The sequence below is a fragment of the Myxocyprinus asiaticus genome, chromosome 15 (genome assembly GCF_019703515.2).
Source record: "Myxocyprinus asiaticus isolate MX2 ecotype Aquarium Trade chromosome 15, UBuf_Myxa_2, whole genome shotgun sequence".
Taxonomy (NCBI): domain Eukaryota; kingdom Metazoa; phylum Chordata; class Actinopteri; order Cypriniformes; family Catostomidae; genus Myxocyprinus; species Myxocyprinus asiaticus.
The window spans coordinates 33152489-33179387 of NC_059358.1; the positions used below are offsets into that span (position 1 = coordinate 33152489).

At 39.2% G+C, this 26899-nt stretch overlaps 1 protein-coding gene across 6 annotated transcripts; it reads left to right on the plus strand.

Moving 5' to 3' along the window:
• Window positions 1–1330: 1330 nt before the first annotated feature.
• LOC127452607 (zinc finger CCCH domain-containing protein 13-like) lies at window positions 1331–26758 on the plus strand. Of its 6 annotated transcripts, none has more exons than XM_051718209.1 (16): window positions 1331–1677; window positions 1885–2039; window positions 2972–6171; window positions 8099–8147; window positions 8415–8464; window positions 9934–10298; window positions 10803–10963; window positions 12138–12290; window positions 12382–12511; window positions 12780–12854; window positions 12980–13069; window positions 13194–13336; window positions 13621–13764; window positions 19042–19112; window positions 19199–19303; window positions 24800–26758. In XM_051718209.1, the coding sequence occupies exons 3-16, from the start codon at window positions 3147–3149 to the stop codon at window positions 24934–24936; spliced, it is 4698 nt and encodes a 1565-aa protein (XP_051574169.1). In that variant the 5' UTR covers window positions 1331–1677; window positions 1885–2039; window positions 2972–3146; the 3' UTR covers window positions 24937–26758. The 6 variants fall into 6 exon arrangements, with proteins under 6 accessions (XP_051574169.1, XP_051574170.1, XP_051574172.1 ...); XM_051718210.1 differs by having other exon boundaries at window positions 1977–2039; XM_051718208.1 differs by lacking the exon at window positions 1331–1677 and having other exon boundaries at window positions 1720–2039.
• The last annotated feature ends 141 nt before the right edge of the window (window positions 26759–26899 follow it).

A 26899-nucleotide genomic window follows, 5' to 3' on the forward strand; every position in this document is an offset into this window, starting at 1 on the left:
GTAACTAATTAAGCTCAAATGAGCAAAAGCATTTGAGATTACCAATGTGGAACACAAATATAATATCTGTCAATAGTATTTAAATTTCCCTTAGAGAATATTTTAACTTGCATCCAATGCATCCAATATTTTTTACTCATCACCACAATAATATTCTATAAAACTGAATAGTTTTCCAAAAAACACACATATTTAGACATAGGGGTACAACAGGGCTAAAGGCTCCGTGGGGTAAAAGGCTCCATTGATTTTATTTTCTCCCAAAACACTAAATAGCAACAGAAACCACCACAGCACTTTCCTAAACACCTGTTTGTCACTATACACTGCAAAATTGTCCTGATCCATGAGATCTTCACATGTGGTGTCTATAGGTTGATTTTAAGGCAATTTGATATAATTTTTTTTTTTAAATGTTGTAGATTTATGTAGCTAATGAAAATCCCTGAAATTAACATATTTCTTTTGAGATGAAATACTCATTTATCATTTTCAGTTTTGTTTAAGGTCATTAAATGAAACCTTTTCCAATAACTGTCCAGTAAGTGTGAGGACAGTTTTTGGGGTAAAAAGCCCCCGTTGCAGGGGCTAAAGACCCCTATTAAACACACTGTTTTTCTTAAGTGGGGCGAATCTTCATAAAATTTGTTATGAAAAATGTTCAAAGTGGGCTCACATTGACTCATCCAGTCATAATAGAGATTAGTTTGTTTATGGAATACTTCAGATAATAATAAAATTTCGACTTTTTCTGAAGTAGTTATTTTGAGTAAATATCATCTTAAATTGTCACTCAAAAAAGCATCTTGCTGTCTCAAAATTATTTGCTTTAGTTGACAAATTTTGCACTAAAGCTGTTGCTCCTGTATCTACACGAAATTACTTTAAACCCCCTAGGAGCCTTTTACCCCAAGTGAGGGAGGCTTTTACCCCAGGTGTGGGGTAAATGGCTCCCTCACCACCTTTTTTTAATAACTGAATTTTAATCGAAACAACTTTCCATTATTTCTTTTCACACAAATGATGTTGCTCCATCAATATTCAATAAAAATAAATATTTCTTTTTTGACCTTGATACATTTTGTGACCAGAAAAATACAAAATTTCCTTAAGGGGTGCCTTTAGCCCCGTTGTACCCCTACTCTCAAGAGTAATTTAAAAATATGTATTAAGCAGGTATCTAAAAGTATACAACATGCATCATTGTGTCTTCCTAATCATCGTTCCTAATATGCATACAGTAATAATGTCTTATCTGTGCCTCTGACTGTTTTACAGCTTTTTCTGGGAACTGTTTTTACAAGCTGCTGAAGACCAACTTACAGACAACATTACTTTGTATGGACACACTCAACCACCCCTCCTCCCCCTTGCTCTCACTCTTTCTCAGGTCTTTTAACCAACATACCTGAGAAAACAGACACACCCAGCAACTCTAAACCTACCAATCACAGCACAGCAAATAGACGCCCAGACTTTGTACTTCCTGAAGCAGAAGCATGCAGTGCCAGTGAGGGAGAGATGAGTGAAAGGGTGAAATTCTGGAACTAGCTGTAACGCAATCACTGTGGCGCTACTGAGTTCATAAAAAGGGAGGTAAACCTGCTTAAATATAGACTGCTTAAATTCAAGACAGTCCTGGAGGGTAAAGAAAAATAGGAGGAGCAGCGGAGGAAGGTAAGTGTCAATCTGTTTAGACTTGTTTGGGAATTTGAAAAGGTTGGGAGGAGGGGAAGGGAGAGAGAGAGAGAGAGAGAGAGAGAGAGAAATAGAGCGAGGAATGCTGTGAGAATTGTTTTACTTAGTTGAAAACAGTTTTTGCTTAGATGTACAGATTAAGTAGAACACAGGCTGGCCAGCTTATTAAATCAGTGTTTTCTGCAGAGCATTTATCTCACTCAACTTTGACTCTCTCATTGGGCAAACACTGAAATGTGGAATGTCTGTGAGTTGTGCAACTCCTCCAAATTTCACAGTGTCTAGAAAGAGAAGGAAGCGAGGGGGTGAGAGAGAGCAGTGTCCCCCAAGACACTTCTCAGGTGAGTCCTTTGCATTATTCTTCAAACTGTTCATTCTCTCCTTTTTAGTTGACCTTTGATAAAACAAAAAACATTGGAACTTGTTAATGAACAAGTCCACGCAGCAGGCGAATGCTGCTCTGTTGTGCTTGAGAACATTTATTTATTTATACTAAGACTCATCTGAGCTTATACTAGTCATCACAGTCATTTGTCTAGGGTATTTGCTAATGCTTCTTGCTTTATATGATTCACCATGTCTTGACTGAGTCAGCCATGTTGAAGTTAAGATTCTGTAACCCATCTTAATAGTTCCTCAGCTCTTACATTGGCATGAATTACTTGAAATGCCTCTGAACAAGGTATAAGAATAGCAGTGAGGGCAGTGGTTGGTTCAACTGCATTCTTTGTACATCTCTGACACATTATTATGCTTGCTGATTTTGCATATCAGCATTAATGTTTGATACAAGTATGACAGTTCTTATTAGTTTAAATTTTGCATAGATTGTAGGAGTATTAAGAATGTCTATAGAATAAATAGCAACATCTATTACACATTTAAAAGCACTTTATAAATATTAAACTATTGTTAGCTTAACTGGTAGAGCATGGTGCTAGCAATGTAAAGGTCTTGGGTTCGATCCCCAGGGGAAAAAATCTGATAAAATGTGTATCTTGAATGCACTATAAGGTATAAATATAAAATAATCTGCCAAATGCATTAATGTGATTCATATCATTGTGCAGTAATTTCAACTTAAAATGCTTCAAAAATAAGCTGTGTTATTGAGAACCATGTAAGCTGCCAAGTTATATACCTGACATGTTGCAACAAGAAGTGTTTGCAAATGTGTAAAAACATTTGACTGTGTTCCTTTTGGAATATGAATTTTGGTTGGTTCAATAATTTTTAAATACAGATTTAACTTAACATCTTTTAACTCTGATAGGTTTTCCTTGTTGCCATGGAAACCAATCAAACTATTTGGGCCATCCAGAACATACCATCCTCTTAAGGTGCACGAGACAGTTGTCAATCAAGTGCATTAATCAACCGTGATCCTACCCCTTGAGCAAATCTGCAAAGGTGACCTGGGTGAAAAGGAGATTCTGAGAGACCAAAAGATGGACAAAGTATGGGAAAGACCAAGAGACAGAGAAAGAGAAATGGAACCAGACTCATATGATAGAACCAGAGAGAGGAAGAGATTACCTGCAGCCAGAGGAGGAAGAGATGGAGAGATGAACTTGAGAGAAAGAGAGAGGCAGAGGGATGGAGAAAGACGTCCAAATGGAAGGGCATTATTGTCAGAGCAGGGTGAACATGGTGCCAGAGAGAATGAGAGGATGAAAGGGGACACTTTTCCCAGGATGACAAGACCAAGCAAAGAGAGAGAAGGAAGGGTAACACTTTCAGACCATGACAGGGAGCGGCGGATGGGAAGACTAAAGGAAGTGCAGTATGAAAGAGAAAGGGACAGAGAGAGAGAAAGAAGGAGATACAGAGACATGGACATGCAGAATGAAAGAAAAATTGCAAAATACAGGGAAGAGTTAAGAAGAAATGAAATGAGAAAGCTTGTGAAGGAGGAGCCAAATAGACAGAGGGACATGAAAGAAAGAAGGAGAGAGAGTTACCCAGGAATCAATGACCATTGGTACGTGTGGGAGAGAGAGAGAGACGGACTCAGACAGAAAGAGAGAGAGGGCAGGTCTGATCCATGTCTTATGGAAAGACAGACTGAGGGCTTTTCAGACAGGGAAAGGAGGGCTGAGAGACAGAGAGAGGGACAGAGAAATAGGCAACGAAATACAAAAAGCGAAGGATATAGTGATGGAGAGAGGGAAAAGGAAAGAAGGAGAGAAGAGGATTCTAAACTAAGACACAAACATTACAAGAGTGAAGGAGACAGTGAAGCAGAAAGAAAAGACAGATTTAGAGAGAGAGAAGCAGAGAGACGGCGAGACATGGTAATGCCAAGAAAAAGAGAGACAGGTTATCGAGATCCGAGAGGGGAACGTTGGGAGCGATACAGAGACCCAGAAAGGGTGAGAGATAGAGACATGGAGAAAAGGACAGAGAGAAATAGGTACAGAATGAGAAAAGAAGAGATTACCATGGAGAAAAGAAAAGATTACCCAGACAGAGATGCATACTCGTATACAACTGAGAGAGGAAGGTATAAAGAGGGAGAGAGAATGAGAGAGAGGGATAGGTTTTGGGAAAGAGAGATTGAAGAGAGGGACAGGCAGAGGAGAGAGAACAGAGAAACAGAGAGAAGTAACATGGAGAAGAACGGACAAAATAGTGGAGAGCAGAATTTAGGAAGTGATGTAGAGAATGAACAAAGGAGGGGAACGAGAGAGAACTTTAAGGACAAAGAGAGAGAAAACACATCTAAGATTGATAAAGAGAAACTGTCAAAGGGAGAACAGGAGGTAAGGACTACCCAGAGGGAAGAAGGAGGGAGGGAAAAAGTGGACGCTGAGGAAACAGAAATTGTGAAATCTAAAAACAAGCTGCGGAAAATGTGGCTGGAACCAAGAACAGGAAGTGAGAGAAAAGAGTCATCTTTAGAAGAGGAGTATGCAGAGAGAGAGAAAGCAAGGGAAAGGTATATCCAAAGATACAAGACAGCAAGAGATGAAGAGCCAAAGAGAGAGAAAGAAAGAGAGAAAATGAGTCGGGAGGACTGGTATAGAGAACTGGAGAAGGCTGGAGAGTTCATGAGAGTTGTGAATGCAGAAAGGGAAGAGGAAAGGTTGAGAGGGGACGTGGCTTGTGACAGAGAAGCTCTGGAACCAGAGAGGCAGATAGATGGAGAAAACGTCACAGATAACATGGAGGAGAATGACACGGAGGAAGAAGGGGGGAACAATAGATATGGCTGCTTGGAGAATGAGGAAGGAAGTGAAGGAGAATCGGAAGGGGGGAAGAATAGAATTATTCCAGCAGATGAGGGATTTGTGACGGTCTCCAGTGGAGGGGATGATGCTGAGGAAGATGATTTTGAAGACTGTAAAGAATTTTGGGATGGTGGAGCATCCAGTGATCTCTCTGGACAGTCCAAAAGTATTGAAGACCTGGAGGTCAGGACAGATAAAGAAAACCAAACAGAAAATGAGAGAGAGGATCGAAGAGGACCTAAAGGATCTGTGAAAGTCTTTTGTGTGATTGGTCAGACCCTTCCTAAGTCACAAGCCAAACGTGATGCAAATGAAAACCACATTCAGCATGCAGATCATGACATGGACAATCAATGTGAAGTGAACACTTCAGATGGAAATGAAGCCTCAAAAAAGGATGGATCCACTGAACAGAACATTGAAAGAGCGATGGATGACCTCACCCTTCATAATGAGGATAAAGGCAATCATGACACCACAGTGAAGGGAACAGGAAGTAATGACCAGGCAATTAAAGATCTATCATCATTAGAAGGCAAAATTACTCCTCCCAACGAGAGATCAGAGAAAGACAGTGAGCCGTTACCACCAGAGCTGTTGGAAACTATGGAGTCATGCAAGGACAGTGGGTATGTGGCTTCACAGAGTGAATGCTCTTTGCAAGAAGCAGAAAAAGAAGCAGAGCATTTTAGTTCGGATGACACATGGAGTGCTTCAGAAGAAAGAAAGCAATGTTCTACTGCTCCTCACCTCAGATGGGCCAAGAACGTGGTGAAAGAGATCCTGGGTCCGAAGTCGCGGGAAGGGGTAACTGTGGACACAGAAAATACAAGAGGTAGTGTGCTACACATAGACGTCAAAATTAACACACAAATAGAGGGTGAGACGGAAATGGATGAACCTAGGGAGGAGAAAGGACTGATAGAGGAAGGAGAACAGGGAGGGATGGAGAGAGAGTCCAATGAGGAATCTGAACATGACTTGCTGGACCCTAGTTCTGTCCAGCAAGTGTTGTCCTCAGAAGGAGAGGCAGATAGGGAGGAAGAAGAGCATGTAGATGAGAAGAATGATAGAAAACCAGAAGCTGCTCTAAGCTCTAGCAGCTTTCAAGATTTGGGGAATGAGGCTTGGATTAGGAGGCAAGGGTTTCTAAAGACAACGGACAAACACAAAGAAGAGAAGGAGGAGGAGGAGGAGGGAAGAGTTGGAAGGGACCGCAGGACAAGAATATTCGACATATCAGGTGAGAGGAGGACCAAAAGAAGTAGGCCAAAGTGGACACCCTTGCCCCCTTTAGTATCACTGGCCCTGTTTACACTTGGTATTAAGATGCATTTTGGATGATTCGTTTGAAACAGGACAACTTAAAGGCAGGTGTAAATGAAGTTGGTACGGTGACAGAAGTCGGTGTCCTGCTACCATGAAATGCTTACGGTCAAATGGTAAAATGGTCAGTGGGACCCTTTGTCCTCCATCTACTCCAACACAACGGTCTCTTGTGATGGGGTGTGGCTAAATCAATGGCTAAAATTGCTTACAGTACCTTTAATATAGATACACCACCAGAATAACAGAGAATTCAGCTCTAAGCTTCATGTCTGTGCTTGCCAGCTGCCCATTTGTCATCGGATCGCCTGTAAAAAAAAAAAAAAACAGTGTAAACACGGCCACTGATGTAAGAGGAGAGCAAAGAGGTCTTGTAATGTCATTGAACATGATCTATAATGGTTAATATAACAGTGTCAAGCAGGGAGACAAATGTGCATATGCAGTGGTGTACCATAAAATTCCATGAGTCATGATCCCATAACTAAGTGTCAATATGGGTGTTTTGTAAGGTTGATTTTCTTGCAATGCAGTTGAGTATTCCTTATCACCAAAGGGAATTTCTGATCAGTATGCTAATATAAACAAGTTTTTGATAGTGCCACAGTGTTTACACTTTTTGGTGGAAATCAACCTATGAATGGCTGTCTCTACATATGATTGGTGTATAGCTAAAAGTATTTTAACATCAAACAAATTAAACATCACCTTTGAGGTCAACATAAAATGGGGTACTTACCATTTAACTTCCATTATGTGGTGTATTTCAAGTCAAACAGGATATTCAATGAGAACAAAAAAGTAGGGCGAAACATAATTTTATTGGGAGTCTATTGGAAAAATGGCCTCTATGATGACAGGTGGTTGGAGGGGAGAGGTTATACAACAAGAGGGCTTGGTGATGTCAGCCGAAAAGGAAAGCCGTTTCAGAAGTTGAGCAAGTTATTATATTTTGATAAAAGATTATGAGGACAAACACCTTTTTATCTCCCCCTTTTGGAATGTGCACTGATGAATCATTCTCAATAAGACCAGGAATGTGTATCTAGAAAGTAAATAGAGTCAATTTTCATTCCATGTTGACTTAAAAGAATAAAGAACAAGCACTTGACATCCATGAGAGTATTAATTTGTAAACTTTTGCAGTTTTCATTTTTGATCTTGACTGGATCTCAAATAATCAAGTAATAAGTCAATGACTTATGACTGTAAACAGTACTTAATGTATTTACATTAATAGGAATATATGTACATTGCTATAAAAAGAAAAGTTTCTTCTCAGGACGCCTATTTTTAAAGTAGAATTTAGGTTCACATACCAGAGAAGTAATAATGTATTCCTGGGACTATTTTTTGGTAGTCTCATATTAATAGCGTGGAAGCTCCAGAGGGCTCCTGAGGATCCTAGTGGGGGTTCGAGTCATGACTGCTGAAGACTCCTAAACAGCAGCATTTCTTGGAAAAGTCCAAATTCTGAGCTACCAGATTTCCATTGGTTGACAAAGTCATTCTCATTTATTCACTAACAAGTCCTCCCCCAGTACTTTTTCTTGTTGCTTTTTTTCAGATTTTTATTTGCAATAGGGTTATTTTTAGTTCATTGCCATATTTTCTTTAGAGCTGCTAAATTGTTCCATGCTGAGAGAGTGTACAGAATCTTTTCAGTTATTCACTGATTGTAAAGCAAGATCTTGAAACTATTCATTTTGCTTTGATTTTTCCATATTTTCCTCATTCTGATCCTATCTTGTTTTAGAACAAACCCAAGAAGTATGAGATAAATAAAAGCATGTAGTTGTGTGATTTTTGCTGATTTCTCTCTGTTCTCTGTTTTTGTTGTGTAGATGAGGATGAGGAGGAATTTTGGTTCTCCTGGGGTGAAATGGATATGAGGTAGGATATATATATATATATATGTAATTCTGCACAGCTAAAATCATTCAGCTTAAAATTGTGTTCGTTTTGGGGTTGTAAAAAAATTATGTGTGAAAAAGATAGTATGATGATAACCTTCATTTTTCAGTATTGCTTTTGTGTATGTTTATACAGTAAGTTTTCCAACCCTACTGACAGTATTTCATGCCTGCTTTGTACTCTTTTAGGCAGTCTTAACAGTAACCATGATAACACAAATATCATTACTGTCTCTCCTACTTTCAGGAAAATGACTGAATCTTTTCAGAGGACAAGGAGGAACTCTAAATTCTTTAGTAAGTCGCTGTAATTTTGTCTTCTTGCTGTTCAGCACATGCCAATAACAGACTGCAAATAATTTGTTCCAATTTAATGTCTTAGAAGTTAACTAAAAATAGTATAATGGCACACAGAACCATGTTGTTGTGCTGACATAACAATAACCATACCACATGCCATTTTGTATAAATGGTGGTGTACATATAAAATTGTAACTGGCTATAATGTCAGATGTTCAGAGCAGGGACATTTTTGTCGTTCCTAGCTATGCTTCTTTGCCAGTCCCCTAGTCTAAGAGCAGGTTTGTGCTGGGCATAAACATCTGCAAATGCTCACTTAGTAATCAAATAAGCTTTCATGGAGAGAATCTCATTGGCACTTTAAATGTTTTACATATTTTTGCTATAGGGTTAGGGTTTATACCTATTTATTTATCTATTTACTTTTGTCAAAAATCTCATTCGGGTTTGATTTACAAAATTAGCCTTTCTCCATCAATCACAGATAACTGAGAGCGTAGAATTGCTGTGTGCATGTGCAAGTATTTTAACATAGACAACTGTTCTGCTCCAACTATCAAAAATCAGACAGAACAGAATGAATCAGTTTTAATGTCTTATACATTTTTTTTAATTTTTTTTATTAATTACTATATCATTGTTCAACATATTTCGAGGAATAGTTCACCCAAAAATAAAACTTCTGTCATTATGTACTCATTACCTTATTTATCATTTACCCTCATGCCGTTTCAAACCTATATGACTTTCTTTCCTTCGTCGAACACAAGAGGTGAAATTTTTAAGAATGTCCTGGCTACTCTTTTCCATACTATGAAAGTAAATGAGGACTAGGGCTGTCAAGCTCAAAAAGGATAATTAAAAAAAAGGACCATAAATTATCATTGAATTAGTCCATATGACTTATTCAACAAGTCTTCTGAACTCATGTGATTGTTTTGTGTGAGGAACAGACTGAAATTTTAGTCATCTATAAATGAAAATTCTGTTATCATTTATTCACACTCATGTTGTTCCAAAACTGTATGATTGTCTTTCTTCCATGGAACATAAATTGAGATGTTAGGCAGAATGTTTGAGACTGACAGTCTCAGTCACCATTCACTTTCAGTGTACTGAATGGAAAAAAGATGCTATGAAAGTGAATAGTGACTGAGGCAGTCGACAAAGAAAGAAAGTCTGTTTGGAGCAACATGAAGGGGTGAGTAAATAATGATTGAATTTACATTTGTTTGTAAACTCCTTTAATTAAGCTTGAAAAGTTAGCACATCAGTTTATTTTAAATTGGCATTGGCATTTCTATCACAATCCTACAAACCCCTTGCAGTTCCATTGCAAACCCTCGGTTTGGAGCCCTGCTCTGTTGATTTATTGACCTGCTGTAATTGCTCGCTAACTGCTCTGTTTACTTTCTTCTGACTTGATCTCTGTGCTCTGACTGCCTCTCTCTCTCTCTCTTTTGCAGACTCTCAGCTGTATCAGGAGTACAGTGAGGTTGTCCAGAACAGAGAGATCCTGCTGTCCCATTCTGATTCTCTAGTGTTAAGTGGCGATCATTCAGCTATCCGATCATCATCTTCTCCAAATCATTCCCCTAAGCTATCCCACAGGCCTCTCCCAACTCTCCCTCCAGTGCCTCTACACACCCACACTCTGTCCCAAAACAACACCTTTAAAAGTCTTGCTGTGCCACAGCAAGCCGTAAACAGACCTCCCTCCCCTCGCCTGTCCATCTCTGCCTCCTCACCTACACTGTGGCAGGACCTTCCCGGAGTGAGGACCAGCCCAGAGCTTGAGACACTCACTAAAGATGAGAGACGTCTGCAGGAGGTAGAAATATATTTTGAGTTATATTGTTATAGTTTGTATCCCCTACTGGAACTGACCTTGCATACAATACAGTGGGGCCCCAAAGGATTTGGACACTCAAAGTCACTTAAATATGTACTGTCATTGCATTAGATAAAAAATATAAAAGTGTCATTTATTCTAAAGAAATTGAGCACAAGCACACTTTTCAAGCAAACCATTTCACAAGAAAGACGGTTTTAAATGATAAAATACAATGATAGTTCAAAATAAAGACAAAAGTAAAAGTAAATAAAAAAAATGCCATAGATAAGTGCTGTTAGTTGTGCAATGAAAATTCATTCATACATTGGCTAAATGTCAAAATACTTTTGGGACCACTGTATTTATAATTCTGGACATTGCGTACTTAATAGTGATGGAATATCTGTTAATAATAATTGTCCCTTTCATAGTTGATGTGCTCTAAAAGCGTTTGTTTTTATGAGTGAGGACAGCATCATGAAGAATCTCTGACTCTTCCAGGTGAGGTTTGAGGTAGTGACCTCTGAGGCGTCATACTGCCGCAGTTTAGACATCGTAGTGGAGCACTTTGTCATGTCCAAACAACTCAGTGTCCTCCTGACTTCACAAGACAAAAACTGGCTCTTCTCTAGGCTAAGTGATGTTAGAGCTGTCAGTCACAGGTTAGAATCATATCATTACACAATCATTTATTGCATAAAAAATGTTACATTGAATATAATATATTGTTAGTAAACAACTCTATTTTTCTCAGTGCTGTCTATATCTCAAGTCCATTATGTGTGCTGCTGATTTTATGAAATGTAATTTAATGTGTTAATGTTAATTAAACATGTTAGTTGTACTCAGTTAACAATAAAAGATGACATGTTAAAAAAAATTATGCATTTAAAGGAATATTACGGGTTCAATGCAAGTTAAGCTCAGTTGACAGCATTTGTGGCATAATGTTGATTACCACAAAAAATAATTTCGACTCGTCCATCCTTTTCTTTAATAAAAGCAAAGATCTGGGTTACAGTGAGGCACTTACAATGGGAGTGAATGAGGCCAATCGGAAAACATTAAAATACTCACTGTTTCAAAAGTATAGCCTCAAGACGTAAACAGTATGCTTGTTACCATGATTTTAATGTGATTATATCACCTACTAACCTTTTCTGTGTAAAGTTATAGCCAATTTTACAACTTTGTTGCCATGACGATGTAACACTGGAAACCCTTAATACCCTCATAGTCGATGTAAATAACTTTACAGCTCAAATATTACACGAGTTTTAACATAAGAATTAATGTAAATGCTTTTATGAAATTATAAGCTTTACATTTCTGTGTTTAAACCCTTCAAGAATTGGCCACATTCACACACTGTAACCTCCAATTTTGCTTTTTTAAAAGAAAAGGAGGAATGAGGTGTTTTGCTGTTGTTGTTGTTGTTGTTGTTTGTGGTAATCACCATTATGCCACAAATGCTGTCAATTGAGCTTAACTTGTATTGAAACCAAAATCCTCCTTTAATCATGAAATGAACCTTGAACCATCAAGTCTACCTTGGACAGATTGACAAACTCAATTGCAAAATGGATTACTGTTGACTGTAGGCCAATGATAGTCTTATGCTCAATGTTAAGGATATACAGTTGATTTAATTAATTAAGTAGCATATTATGTAATTTATCTACAAATTAGTAAAGCTAGCCAATCATGCACTGTCTTTGCTTTGACAACATTCTGCACTCCGTTATAATGTCTGCTCTGAAATCTGAATTATGTAAATTATTTATAATCTACTGAAGCATTACTTATCCACTTATATCTGGTTCTTTTGTAATCTAGTTTTCTGTCTCATTTGGAAGAAAAAGTGGAGAGTGACATAATGCACTTTACTGTCTGTGACATCATTATCAAGCACTGCCCACGATTCCGCAAGGTGTATGTGCCTTACCTCACCAACCAATCATATCAGGACAAAACGTATCAGAGATTAATGTGAGTATTCGTTTAGACTGTGTTTTGTTCCATGCCCTTTTCCTCTTTCATTTTTGACCAGTTCATTTCCTTGTTTTCATTCCTTTCTAAGGGATGGGAGTCATGAATTCCGTAGAGTTGTGGAAAAGTTAGAGCTTAACCCTGTTTGTCAGCGACTGCCTTTACGTTCCTTCCTCATCCTGCCGTTCCAAAGAATCACACGCCTAAAACTGCTAGTGCAGGTACTTTCTTTCCCTATCCTGTTTGTTTCTGCCCCTCACATTTTTCTGTGGCACATTGAACCATTGAAGGAAGTGCCATGCATTCTGCAAATTATTCAAGAGCTCTCACTATGAGCTCTTTCTCTTGACTTTGATCTCTGAAATTGCCTTCTTAAACAAAGACCAAGATGTTGGAATGTTGGCCAAGAAAACAACAACAACAGTATATCAGAATCATATGATATCATACTGTATAAAACACATACATGTATCTTTTCTTTGTCATTAGAATATTGTAAAGAGAACAGCTTCAAAGACCAAGGATGAGGCACAGGCCATTAAAGCAATGAAATTACTGGAGAAGGTGAGATCTCTGTGATATAGTATTTATGATTTCATCCGCATCTCCACATTGGAATTTCTCATCAGTTCATCAGAATTTCTCATCAGTTCTTTGTCTCCATCCCCTTCTTTATTGCTTCTTTACAGATGATCCAGGACAGTAATGAGAGTATCTCTCAAATGAAGAACATTGAGTCACTTGTGTCCCTCAATGCCAAAGTTGACTTTGAGTGCAGGGTGAGTATTAGATACATTAAACACAATCTTTGGAAAGAAAATATGTACTTTATGTCATCTGCATATAATGTATAGTGTGTAATGAAAGTGGATAACGACTGTGTTTTGACTTTGTGTTTGTTAGACTCTTCCATTGATCAGCCAGTCTCGTAGGCTGGTGCGAGAGGGGCCCGTAACTGAACTGAGAGACTTCTCACTGAAGGAGACAGAGAGAAGTGTTTATATGCACCTTTTCAATGACTACCTCCTGCTCTCTTTGTGGAAAGAGTATGTTTCAAAGTTATTTGATTCTTGTGTGGATTTTGTAGTTATTGCAATTTCACACTCCGTTTTCTCTGAATCTGAGCATAGTTGAGCCAAACCTGTTTGTCACAAGACCAGATTTCTGAATATGTATATAGTTACTCTGTTTTATATTTGCATGGCAACATACATGTCATTCTTTGATAAACTGATAAACAAAGGCTTTTCATGTTTAGTCTAATGTAAAGGATTCCAGGTGCTGTATAAAGCATTTCAAGTTTCTTTCATTTTCTCTTCCTGTTTGAAAGTGGAGGTCGGTTTACAGTTATAGATCATGCTCCCATCTCAGAGCTGCGGGTTGAGAACTGCAGGTTCAAACTACATTCCTTAAAGAAAAACCTGTTCCGTCTGTACATGGGACACAAAGCCGTGCTACTGCGGACAGATACACAGTAAGTGTGTTAGTGTGCATGTTTGTTTGTGATGAGAAAGCAGTTTTGTTTATGTAGTGTTTTGAAGTAGGCCTTATAATCGCATCATTACACTCTTATAAGTAAATTACAGTATCATTGTCAATATCAGTGCAGGGTTTTTCATTTTCCATTCTGAAACCAAAACCAACAACACTTAACATTCGTCTGTCAGTAGTATGTGCAACATTATACATGTAATTTAAATGGCAAAAATTGAAAAGTTGAACTAATTAAAGCTGTACTATGGAAGATTTTTTTGGTTAAATGTAAACAAACTGGCATTATTGATTGAGTACATTAAAAAAAAAAACAGTGTTCAAAACAATGTCCTTACCTTACCCCGATTCACTGTGGTAAACCTACAAAAATGACTTGTATTTTGAGCTATTGGGTCGTATTTGGTGTGTAATCACATGTCGTTCATTCTTACATCATTACGTCATGTCCATAAACACAGAAAAGAATGCTGTGTTCCATTCAAGTCAGATGTGGGATATTCATACTTGATATCTCTGATCTGCGACCATAATGGCATTCCATTGCCAGACACTTGGAAGATGATATTAATGAAACAAAACTGCAACACTTTGTTAGCTTAGCAGGTGTTTGACTGTAACCAGAGACGTTTCTTAGCAACCCAACTGATAAATAATGGTGCAACACTAGCATTTGTGCTACAGTTGTACGATTATCAAAAGAGAGTATAATTTACCATGTTTTATACACCTGTTTCTGCAGGCGTTTGTTAAAAAGCTTTAATATCTATTAATGTAGGAACTTCGACTTATTTATCAATATTAATAAAAGTTAATGTTTATCACTTACTTTGTATATCTCACTGAATTCCGACATTTCTGTGTGACATCACACACCTGCATCTCGGCGAAATTGAAGTTTAAAATTTTCGCACGAGTTTCCCAGTTGGAATTCCGACTTCAAGTGGCATTCCATTGCACTTTTTCTAGTAGGAAGAAAATCCGACTTTCCGAGTTCAATGGAATGCACCAAAGTACCAGCTGTCACGTGTTCCGGCTGGGGAAACTACGCTGTTCAGTTTAGTCAGTCACTGTCACATAGTTCAGGACGGCATCGCTGCTGTCTGGATGAATGTTTATCAGTTAACTGTTTGGCAAAGTTCTTTACTTGCTATAATGCTTGGATATATTGTCTGGTAAGGTTGATGAAGCTTATATTGCTTGTCATGTTCATATGAATCGAACAATACTCGTGCATTAACCGATCGCGATGTATCTGCATCCCAAAGAAACCCAAGATCAAAGGACTTAATGACTACAGACCTGTCGCTCTGTTGTCTGTGATCATGAAGTCATTTCAGAGACTGGTGTTGGCTCACCTGAAGGACATCACTGAACCCTTTCTGGATCCCCTGCAGTTTGCCTATCGAGCAAACAGGTCTGTGGATGTAGTCAATATGGGACTGCATTACATACTTCAACATCTAGACAGACCATGGACTTATGCAAGGATACTGTTTGTTGACTTCAGTTCGGCTTTTAACACCATCAACCCCGCTCTTCTATGGACTAAATTAACCCAGCTCTCTGTTCCTGCCTCTATCTTTTCAGTGGATCACCAGCTTTCTGACAGACAGGCAGTAGTTAGTGAGAATGGGAATATTCACCTCCAGCACATGTACATTCACAGCACTGGTGCCCCCCAGGGATGTGTACTCTCCCCACTACTCTTCTCCCTGTACACAAATGACTGCACCACCAAGGACCCCTCTGTCAAGCTGCTGAATTTTACAGATGACACCACTGTCATCGGCCTCATTCATGACGATGAGTCTGCATACAGAAGGGAAGATGAACAGCTGGCTGTCTGGTGCAGTCAAAACAACCTAGAGCTGAACACACTTAAAACAGTGGAGATGACAGTGGACTTTACGAGGAACACCCCAACACTGACCCCCCTCACCATTCTAAACAGCACTGTGGCAGAAGTGGAGTCACTCAGGTTCCTGGGCTCTACCACCTCACAGGACCTGAAGTGGGAGACCCACATAGACTCAATTTTAAAAAAGGCCCAGCTGAGGTTGTACTTCCTTTGCCAGCTGAGGAAGTTCAACCTGCCACAGGTGCTGCTGATACAGTTCTACTCAGCAGTCATTGAGTCTGTCCTCTGCACTTCTGTAACTGTCGGGTTTGGTTCAGCTACCAAGTCAGACATCAGAAGACTTCAAAGGATAGTTTGGACTGCTGAGAGGATTATTGGTGCTCCCCTACCCACCCTGCTAGAACTGCACACATCCAGAGTGACAAAAAAGGCTGGTAAAATCACTCTTGACCCCATTCACCCAGCACACTTCCTTTTTGAACGGTTGCCCTCTGGCCGGCGCTACAGAGCACTGAGCACCAGAACCGTCAGTCACAGGAACAGTTTTTTCCCTCAGGCCATCCACTTCATGAACAGTTAAAACTGCATCCAAATACTTTCCTTTTGTCAATACAACCATGTGCAATATTCAATTAATCTGTTCCTACTTAAATCCATATTTCATTTATATTCTTTAACATATCCTACCTCTTCTTCAATACATCACCTGCACATAACTGTATATCTGTATATAAAATATTTGATCAACATTATTGCTCTATTGTATATCTTTTTTTTTTATGTTACTATATGTATATACGGTTGCATTTGTACTGGAAGCTTCTGTCACCATGACAAATTCCTTGTGTGTGTAAGCATACTTGGCAATAAAGCTCATTCTGATTCTGATTCTGATTGTCCGGTGAAGTTACTGTAACATGTTTACTAATATTCATGACTGTTGAGAATTTTATAACATTGCTGTAGTTTCCAGGTTCCCTAAGAGTGTGTGCCGCGGTTTTCTCATTTCTTTTAACCCAGTTACAGAAATGCACAAGCTATCACTTATTGTCCTTTTAGCAGATGGTCTGTTTACAAGTCTGTTTAAAAGGTACAAGCACTACAATGTAGTTCCCCATAAAATGTACAATAATCTCAAGTTGTTTAAAATTTACTGATTTTATAGCGCAGTAATGTACTGTACATATTAATTTTTTTTGTGTTTATCCATCTATCCATTATAACTGCTAATGAAATAATTAAACTTTTTATTGTAATTATTACATTGCATATTTCTGCATGTTATTTTCATGTTTAATAAGGTAAATTTCATCCCCATCATTATTAAATCATCATTTTATATGTTTTTAGTTTACTGTGTCACTGTGCAGTGCACAGACATATCTTGTAGTATTTTACTTGCATTATCAACTGAGGCTGTACAATATAATATAAAATAATAAAGTCTTCCATTTAACTCATGTCAGCCATATCATGAGTTTCACCTCTTGATAAGTGTAGTACAATACAAACTTTAATAGTAGATAAAACATTTGAATAATCATATTAAAATATACTGGTAACTGGAGGTGCTTGAGGAGAGTCCCCTGATTTCTGTGTAAAAGTGCTTTGAGTGTAGCATCAGAAAAGCACTATAAGTGTCAATTAAATATGAGTATTGTTTATCTTGATCAATCTTGACAGCCCCCTCCCAGCAAAAATGAAATTTACGTATCCTTACCTAGGTCCAGATCAATGCAGTATAGAGGGTGCTTCCACATCTATAACTGATATCACCTTGTACTTTTCGCTGGCAGCAATTTTTCTCAATGTGCGTTTGACTTTCAAGAGTTTATCGTAAAATGCAGAGCGGTCCAGTCCAAAATTAAGACGTGACTGTTACACTGAGTTTAGATTTATCCATGCTGCGTTCATTAATGAGAACACACACTCCACAGATGCAGATGTCCCAGGCAGACATAAAACAAACTCCACGACCGTGGTTAAGACTCCGAAGTTGATGGTCTTGCTCTCCAGCTCACGAAAAACATCTGTCCATCTCTTAGACACAGCTGTCTTGTTCATGCTCCACTCAGTGATGCAACGAGTGACAAAGATTTTCGTGCAAGCCCACTCATCAAAGAGCGTGGTTTCGTCAATCAAACTGAGAGCGGAGATTCTGGAGTAGAAGTGTTTGAGGCTGCTCTGAATGTCTTTCCACTCTGGGATGTCTCTCAGTAGGGCCCACTCAAGTTTTTCTGTGTTCTTCAATGAGCAGATCCAATTTTGGAGGTAATCCTTTGATGCTGAATAAAAGTTTCTCATTGCACAAAAGAAATCATCCGCTCGCATGTCACCAGCTTCAACCAGGGCATCCGACTGCTTTTTAATGTCAGAGGGTATGAATGATTCCTCCAGCCTGGCCTGCAAGACTTTTATCAGGTCATGAATGTGCAAAGCTATGGCTGTGCACAACAGAATGATAAGCAAAAAGTCCTTCACTTGCGTGCACCTTGTCAGATTCTGAACATTGCTTCACAAAAAAAATCACTAACTCTTGGTTTGGCACACTTACTTTTTGCAGCATCCCCATGCTTTGTTGTATGAACATGCTGCGCGATGTCAGTGCGGCCTCCATGGGCGATGGAAAAGCGAGCTCCACAAATCTCACACCTCACTTTACTAGGCTCTGTCAGTGACTCCTTTTTTAGAAATGTAAACTCTTTTTGAAGATCCTCATTAAATGTACATGCACGCTTCCTTGACATTTTTCCAGCCGCAATTTCATCTGTGTGTCCTTTCAAACTGACTCTTCAATCATTTCACTAACTGGACGTCTATTGATAGGGGATTGTGACTGGATAGTTTAATCCAATCATGTACTTCAAATAACACGGTGTGATTATATTGGTTTTACAAGCTGTATTCGCAGACATTTAAAATATTTTATCCACTATTCATCTCTGTATGCCGGCGAGTCTGATGTGTGACCGGCGAGTACACGCACACTGGCACATCACTGTAAACATTGCACATTCAGAAGTTACAAATGTTTAGTGTTGTTTTTTTGTCTGAGTTAGTCACAGTATTAAAAACGTCTGTAATGATCTCACAGCGCAGCACAATGAAGGTATATGGAATACTGGTCACAAACATGGTGGTGCGGTCATACAGTGACATTACATGAAACAGGTCAATAGAAGGTTGGTCATCATCCAAAATCATATCTATGGTGTGGCGCACGTTTACTCGAAGTAAACTTTGTTATTCGGAGTACTACATTGGACAGCCTAAATTCAGTTCATGAATCAGATAGTCTAGGGTTTTGCAGTCTAGTTTTGTAGGATGTCACTGCGAAGCTGTCACCTTGAACCTGAACTAATCAGCACCCATCTCACATTTTCCCTCCTCTTCCCTCAGAGCTGATAAACTGCGCTGGATATCAGCACTCTCGCGCCCTTATCCCGAGATTGACTTCAGTGCAGTTGAGGGTATGTGCTGCTTTCTACTCCAAAGGACACTGCAATGTCAATCTAAATAGTCTCATATTATTTTTTTTATTTGTTCTTCTTTGCAGATTTTGTTCAAATGCAGTGCATTAGAGCCTTTGTTGCCCAGCAACCAGATGAACTCAGTTTGGAGAAAGCTGATACATTATTAGTTCACAAGCAAAGTACTGATGGTGAGTTATAATGTTTATCACATAGAGGAAAGATCCCCAGTAACTCTTCTCAAAGAACCATAAATAGAATATTTATATATTACCACTAAATGGAGGCCACTCACAGTACATTGCAACACATGCAATGTCACTATAGATCAGTGCCATTTTCAAATACATGACCAGTCCCTCTATAGGAACATAAGGTTAGGTGTCTTGCTCAATGGTACTTGCTCAATAAGGAAAACAGCATAAGTAATTAATCCTAAGGAGACAGAAATATGGGAAGTCCTGCAATACAAAAGTTTCAAATTTGCTCAGAGAAGTACAAGCAGGGGGCCTGGGTAGCTAAGCGAGTATTGATGCTGACTACCACCCCTGGAGTCGTGAGTTCGAATCCAGGGCATGCTGAATGACTCCAGGCAGGTCTCCTAAGCAACCAAATTGGCCCGGTTGCTAGGGAGGGTAGAGTCACATGGGATAACCTCCTCGGGGTCACTATAATGTGTGGTTCTCGCTCTCGGTGGGGCGCTTGGTGAGTTGTGCGTGGATGCTGCGGAGAATAGCATGGGCCTCCACACGTGCTACGTCTCCACGATAATGCGCTCAACAAGCCACGTGATAAGTTGCACGAATTGATGGTCTCGGATGCGGAGGCAACTGAGATTCATCCTCTGCCACCCAGATTGAGGCGAGTCACTACGCCACCACGAGGACTTAGAGCGCATTGGGAATTGGGCATTCCAAATTGGGGAGAAAAGGGGAGAACATCAAGAAAAAAAGAAGAGAAGTACAAGCAGAGAGGAAAATGAGGAACAGTGGTAAAATAATGGATTTAGGATTGAGTCAGGTGATCTCAGAAGAGATGTGTCTTTAGACATTTCTTGAAAATTGCAAGGAAATCGGCCGTTCAGGTGGAGTTAGGAAGATTGTTCCACCTGCAAGAAATGGTAGATGTGGAAGTTCGGGAAAGTGACTGTGCCTCCCTATATGAGATCACAGGCTTCCGGAGAGCAATTAGAGTTGAAGAATTATGTATAGATAGGGGTGTGCAGACCCAGTGGCTGTTCTATATGCAAGTATCAATGCATCAAACCATGGGCAGCCAGTGCAGTGGGTCAAAGAGAGACTTGTTCAAGGCCAAGCGCACCACTGCGTTTGCAGAGGTTTGGTTGTACAAGCAGGATGTCCTGCTAGAAGAGCACTGCAGTAGTCCAGTCTAGATTTAAAAAAACCTGTATGAGAAGGAGTTTAGCATGCTCAGACTGGAACACTCTGATCTTCTTAATGTTGTACAATGCAAATCTGCATGATCGGGTTGTCTTTGTAATGTGGTTAGTGAAATTCAGCTGATCATCAAAGACTACCCCAAGGTTTCTGGCTGTCCTGGATGGTGTAATCATTGACAAAGTAGTGAAGTCATGTTTCTCAAGACAACGAGAAACTCTGTCTTTGCTAGATATAGCTGGAGATGATGTTCTTTCATCCAACACGAAATGTCTACCAGACAGGTCGAGATCCATGCAGTTCATCATGGGATCGTCATGCTGGAATAAGAGATAGAGTTGTGTGACAACTGCGTAGCAGTGGTAGAATAATAGGTCCCAGTGATGTTGTGTATATTAAAAAAGAGGAGGGGTCCAAGCACTGAACCCTGAGGTTCCCCGGTACATTGTTGGTGTGACTTCGACACTGCTCTCCTCCAAGATCCCCTAAAATTCCTCCCTTTAAAGTAAGACTCAGACCTGTGGAGTGCACTTTCTGTGATGCTCAAGCATCATCTCTTGCGGGAACCTACAACCTATTGGTTAATAGCCCTAATCTTTAACTACAAGGCTGAATCATCCAATGCTGGATTAAGCTAGTGGCTCTAAGATCACTAGTGTGGATGTGAAGAATTTTTCATGATGGACACCAGTTTCACTTACATCATCTTCTCTGCCACTGTTATTGTTCAGGTGTCTGGAATCACCCTAGCCTAGAAAAGCATGCTGGCCAAGATAGACACGTAGAACATCTCTACAGTACATTTGTATGGTTTGTCTAGTCTAGCTGGGGAGGTGGACATCAAGGTACTTGTACGACTCACCTCATTCTCTTTGTCCGAGTGTGTATGTGATACCCTGGGAATATTCTATGTAACTTCTTTTCTTGGTTATGTCCAGCTTATATAATTGTCTGTGAAGCCCACAATGGAATAGTTGTTTGAGGACATTTGCAGGTAGTATGAGCTGGTGTTGTACTAGCATTCTGCTAGGTTGAAGGTAATCAAAACAGGAGTTAGGACACCCTGGAGCCATAAAAAAAAAAAAAAAAAAAAAAAAAAAAAAAAAACATGATTCTGAATGTTTCGACAGACTTGTTCAGGTGGGAGTTCTGTGGAGGACATAGTTCATAGCATCAACCACACCTGTGTACAGTATATGGTAGGCAGACTCCAGTGAATTCAGGCAAACCAAATGTTAGAGCTGTTTTATAACTAGCCTCTAAAAGGAGCTCATGATGTGGAAAGATAAAACAAATGTTTGTTTCCTCAACTGGTCAGCAAAAACAGTCTGGAAGAGGAGCGAGGGTCGAGACTTTGGAGGTTGGTCCTAATGGTCTACTGTGAATTTGGGGTCTTTGCGATGTCAGATCACTGACAATGAAAGGTTTAAATAGTGGTGCACTGTTCAGGAAATTTAAGGCCGATACGATCACCAATATTTCTTTTAAAAGTGCCCTTTGCCACACTTTTGCATTTTGATAAAGCAACTGAAAGAAGATGTGCTTTTTTCGAAGGTTAAACTGTTAAAGCTGTTATTAGTGGTATTGTGACAAACATATATATCTGATTTAAATCAGGGTTCTCACAAAATAGTGCTGGGATGAGTGAATGATGAGAGATTGACAGTGTGCATGTTCAGTTGACATCAAGAGCGTGTTGGAGAGTGAATCTGAAAGTGCGCATAATCGCACTTCTGTCACAACTCATGTTACACCAAGTATACTCATATTTGTGTGTGCGTGTTTATTTGTTGTTTAATTAGTTTTTGCATCTGCTTACAGTATCTTTGTCCTTTCTGTGAACTGTACATGTCAGAATTATTACCTTAATGACTCTTGAAAATGGGCACCTATTCATACACATTTTTAAAAGCAACTGGCATAGTCATTTGAATTACAGCATAGCTGAAAGTGTAAATACACGAATGCTTAGAATTACCAACAACTCTGCATTGTCATGCTTCGAGGGCTGAGCAAGTGCTCATTCATTAGGTTAGCAGTGTATGTGATTTAGTGCACGCTGCAATTAAAAAAGATAGGCCCTGAATCTTGGAAATGTAAGCCAAAGATCGGCCGATCTAGATCAGTGGCCGATCGAAAGGTGCATCCCTATTTTTAAGTAATCTAAGACATTCCAGAATGAAAATGAAGTCAAAAGCAACTGGAATTGGTTCTGTATCTGAAAATGTTTAGACACTTATCTTAGAGGCCTCTAGAACCGCCCCTGCATGGCAGCCATCTTTGTGTTATGGCGCACAACAAATTTGCAGATGTTAAAGGAAACCTCAATATCTCAGCTCAGGATGGTCCTAGCTCCTTAGAACAAAAAATTATGTCTAGAGCACATTACAAGGTACATGTACAGTACTGTGCAACGTTTTTAGGCACTTGTGAAAAATGTTGCATAGTGAGGATGTCTTCAAAAATAATGACAAATAGTTTTAATTTATCATTTAATGTCATACAAAGTCCAGTAAACATAAAAAAGCTAAATTAATATTCGGTGTGACCACCTAAAACAGCACCAATTCTCCTAGGTACACCTGGACACAGTTTTTCTTGGTTGTTGGCAGATAGGATGTTCCAAGCTTCTTGGAGAATTCGCCACAGTTCTTCTATCTGTTTAGGCTGTCTCAGTTGCTTCTGTCTCTTCATGTAATCTCAGACTGACACAATGTTCAGTGGGGGTCTTTGTGGGGGCCATGACATCTCTTGCAGTGCTCCCTGTTCTTCTATTCGCAAAAGTAATGTTTGGGAGTCTAACATTTATATTTCCTATTGACACACTAAAGCTGAAGATATAAATAACCATCTTAAGACAAATGCTTTTGTGAAACATCTTATGTGCCTAAGACTGTACTGTACACATATAAACACTTTGCACATTCTTGTTCCTTAGACTTAGAACTGAAGTCCTAATGTAATGATCTAGATCGCTGAAAGTTCCACTTTTAGAGTCAATTCATAATGGGAGAAGGGTTTGAATCTCAGTCATACATTTTATTTAGGGGGTACCTAGCTAAGAATAGTGTGCATGCAGAACATTTCAGGTTTGAGGCTTCTATCTTTTTTTTTTAAGGGGGTGAGAAAGTGCAATTTTTTTTACATTTCACCTCAATTTCAGGTTGATTATCTCTGGTGGGGGACCAGAAAGGAACCTGAAATTGTCACAGATATAAGTCCTCTATGGTAGCATTCTGCTGTAAAAAGTTTGAGTTTGAGATTCCTGGTTACAGAGCTAGGGCTAGTTGAAATCTGGGGAAAAGCCTAATTTATTCATGCGTTTTGAGAAAGGAACAGATGTAATATAAGCATTACAAATAATAAAAATGAACAGTATTTTGCAGTAATTATGTTTATTATTGACATACCACAATTTCAAGCTACATGTTTGATTAGAAGCTGTGAGATCTTCTCACTCAGTCTCTCTGAAATGTTGTTGGAGCGTCCGGTGGCAGTAGTCAACTCGGCAGGTGTCTGTTTCTGAGAACATTGTTCATGGGAACCCACGCTTTGTCCACAGTAGATATCTTGAATGATGTTCTTGGTCCAGGTGGGTGGAAGAAATTTACAAAAACATCACAGTTTTCCTCGCTAATGTCCTCAACCAAGCCTAACCACCACTGGTCATCATAGACACAAGCAACACAGTCATTATTCTGTAGGATCAGGGGGACAGATTTCATCACTGCATGTTCTTCAAACTCTTGCGATGCAGATGTAAAGAAACACCTGATAGTACTCTCTGATACTGCCTCAAAACGGTGAAATTTTCTTGTACCCGGAGTTCTCTCACACTTAATCAAACCTATCCTTGAGTTTCAGTTCATGAAGTTCAGTTACTTCCTCAGCTTTTGACGTAGATTTATGTAACCCCCTTAATATTCTCGTTGCAAACGAGGAACATATTTTCAGGGGGTAAGGATTTGACCCTCTGTTGTCAAATTATTTGTACAATTCTTCCACCCACCTGGACCAAGAACATCATTTAAGATATATATTGAGGACAAAGACCAACACATGATGAGATACTGATGTCTTCTTACTGCAATTAAAATGAATCAGTTCTTGCATCAACACTGCACTGAGCGTATTGTATTTTTATTCTTAACAACAGCCGCCAAAATATGTTCCAATTGGACATGAACGTGTCAGGCATGATACTAATGTTGTTAATACTAATGTGTTAATGACTTGCATGTTTTGCTAAAACAAACACCCCAAATCTCATTCAAGATTCTCTCCTTTCAGGCTGGGTGGAAGCGACACGTCTCTCAGACAGGCAGCGTGGTTGGGCCCCGGAGTCTCACCTGGAGACAATAATCAGTGACAAAGCAAGAAAGCGCAACCTGCTTGACACCATGAAAATTGCTACGGCTGCAATGTGAGGGGGCCTTTAAGATTCTCAGGTGGAATTACTCCAAATTGTAACACATTTTTTAAGTATTACTTCAGAGCCTTATCTGAAAAGAGCTGCAAGAACTGTATGGATTTATGCCTCAATTTCATGAGAAGTTTCTATTTATTTTGTGTGTACACACTGACTAATTTGGGTGATGTGCCCTCACCCATGTCAATGGACTCCACTCCTTGTTAGAGGGGCTTTTAAAATGCTGAATTACATCAGCTGGACTCTTCAGATATCCAAATCAGTTTCTATTCGACTTCCCAAGTGTTCAAGTGAAACATAAGGTGATGGCTGTTTTACATTTTGGAAGTGGGGAGTCATGGGAGCTCCTGGACAAAAGTTTCAACAACAGTTTGTTGTCTTCGTTATGATATGTGTGACTCGCTGTGGAGCTGTGACAGCTGGATAAATGAGAGTAATGCAGAATACTGCACACCTGCACCAATTTTTTTTTTTTTTTCACTTGTTATTAACAAATATCACATCCTCTTCAATGTGGAATGTAAACCCTGTCGGACTGTGGCCTTACAGGAAAATTGTATATAGAGGATTTTTGGTTGTGCTCAAGGAAGCACCTTTTAAGAATAGAAAAAGGGTTATTTGGGATTTGTAGAAAATGATGGACTTTTCTTTTAGCAATGTGTACACATTTCGTGTGCACTTTTTATTCAGGGCACACTTATGTATAATTACAGATTATGTATTTTGAATGGCTTCTTTAAGACCAAAAATAGGGTGCAATACCAATGTGTCCACTGTGACTATGCAATGTACACTATATGGCCAAAAGTTTGTGGACACCATATGTGCTTGATGAACATTTGATTTCAAAACCTTAGGCATCAATTTCCCTCTTTGCTGTAATAACAGCTTCCACTCTTTTGGGAAGGCTTTCCACTATACTGTATGTAGTAACATGGCTGCAGGGATTTGCTCTCATTCAGACACAAGGCTATCAGTGAGGTCAGGAACTGATGTTGGTCGATGGGGCCTGAACTTACATTTGCTGTTCCAGTTCACCCCAAAAGTGATCAGTGGGGTTCAGGTCTGGGCTTTGTGCAGGCCAGTCAATTTCTTCCACGCCAGACACAGTAAACCATTTCTTTATGGACCTCACGTTGTTCACAGGGGCATTGTCATGCTGGAACAGAATAGGGCTATCCCCAAACAGTTGCCAGAAATTTGGAAGCACACAAAGCCCAAGCCATTACATAAAGAAACATTTCTTAAGCCATTACATAAAGAAACATTAAGATTTTTCTTTACTGGATTTAATGGAGTAACCAAATTCGTTAATTAGAAGGGGGTGTCCACCATCTTTTGGCCATATAGTGTACATAAAATAGGTTTTTAACTTTGAAGCTAAAAGTATTATGTTGTCATGGAATAGTTCGACACCATCTCTGCTCACCGTTCAAACTTTTTGCACATACTGTAACTCCAATATGCCTCAAAGATAAAAAAAATATATTTCATGGTTTCGCAGATTACATTTTTAGTTTTACAAATCAATTACATTTACTTACTCTCATGTTGTTCCAAACCCGTATGACTTCTTACAGTATGTGGAACACAATAGATGTTAAACAATGACTTCATCAGTTACTCTTCACTTTCGCTGTATGGAAAAAAGATGAATAGTGACTGGGTCTAACATTCTACTCGTCTTTGTGTTCCACCATAAAAGGAAAGTCATAGAAGTTTGGAACAACACAGGGGTGAAAGAATTTTTTTCTGTCCCTTTAAATCTGAATAATGTTTATAATGTATACAGGAATACAGCATCACTATCCCTTGCTTCACCTTTGTTTCCTAGTGATTTCTTTTAAGAATATTTTGGGATCAGACATAAAACTTTGTCCGTTTTAAAAAAGATGCAGATGGAACAAGTTACTTCAAAAAACAAAATTATGGGAAAGTAACATTAGTAACATAAGAGTCAA

What these genes read in the sequence shown, in the direction of transcription:
- LOC127452607 (XM_051718209.1), top strand. Translation starts at nt 3,147, where the DNA reads ATGGACAAAGTATGGGAAAGACCAAGAGACAGAGAAAGAGAAATGGAA. An exon ending in GCCTAAAACTGCTAGTGCAG is followed by an intron (nt 12,512 to 12,779) that starts GTACTTTCTTTC and finishes CTTTGTCATTAG; the next exon opens with AATATTGTAAAGAGAACAGC. An exon ending in TGACTTCAGTGCAGTTGAGG is followed by an intron (nt 19,113 to 19,198) that starts GTATGTGCTGCT and finishes TCTTCTTTGCAG; the next exon opens with ATTTTGTTCAAATGCAGTGC.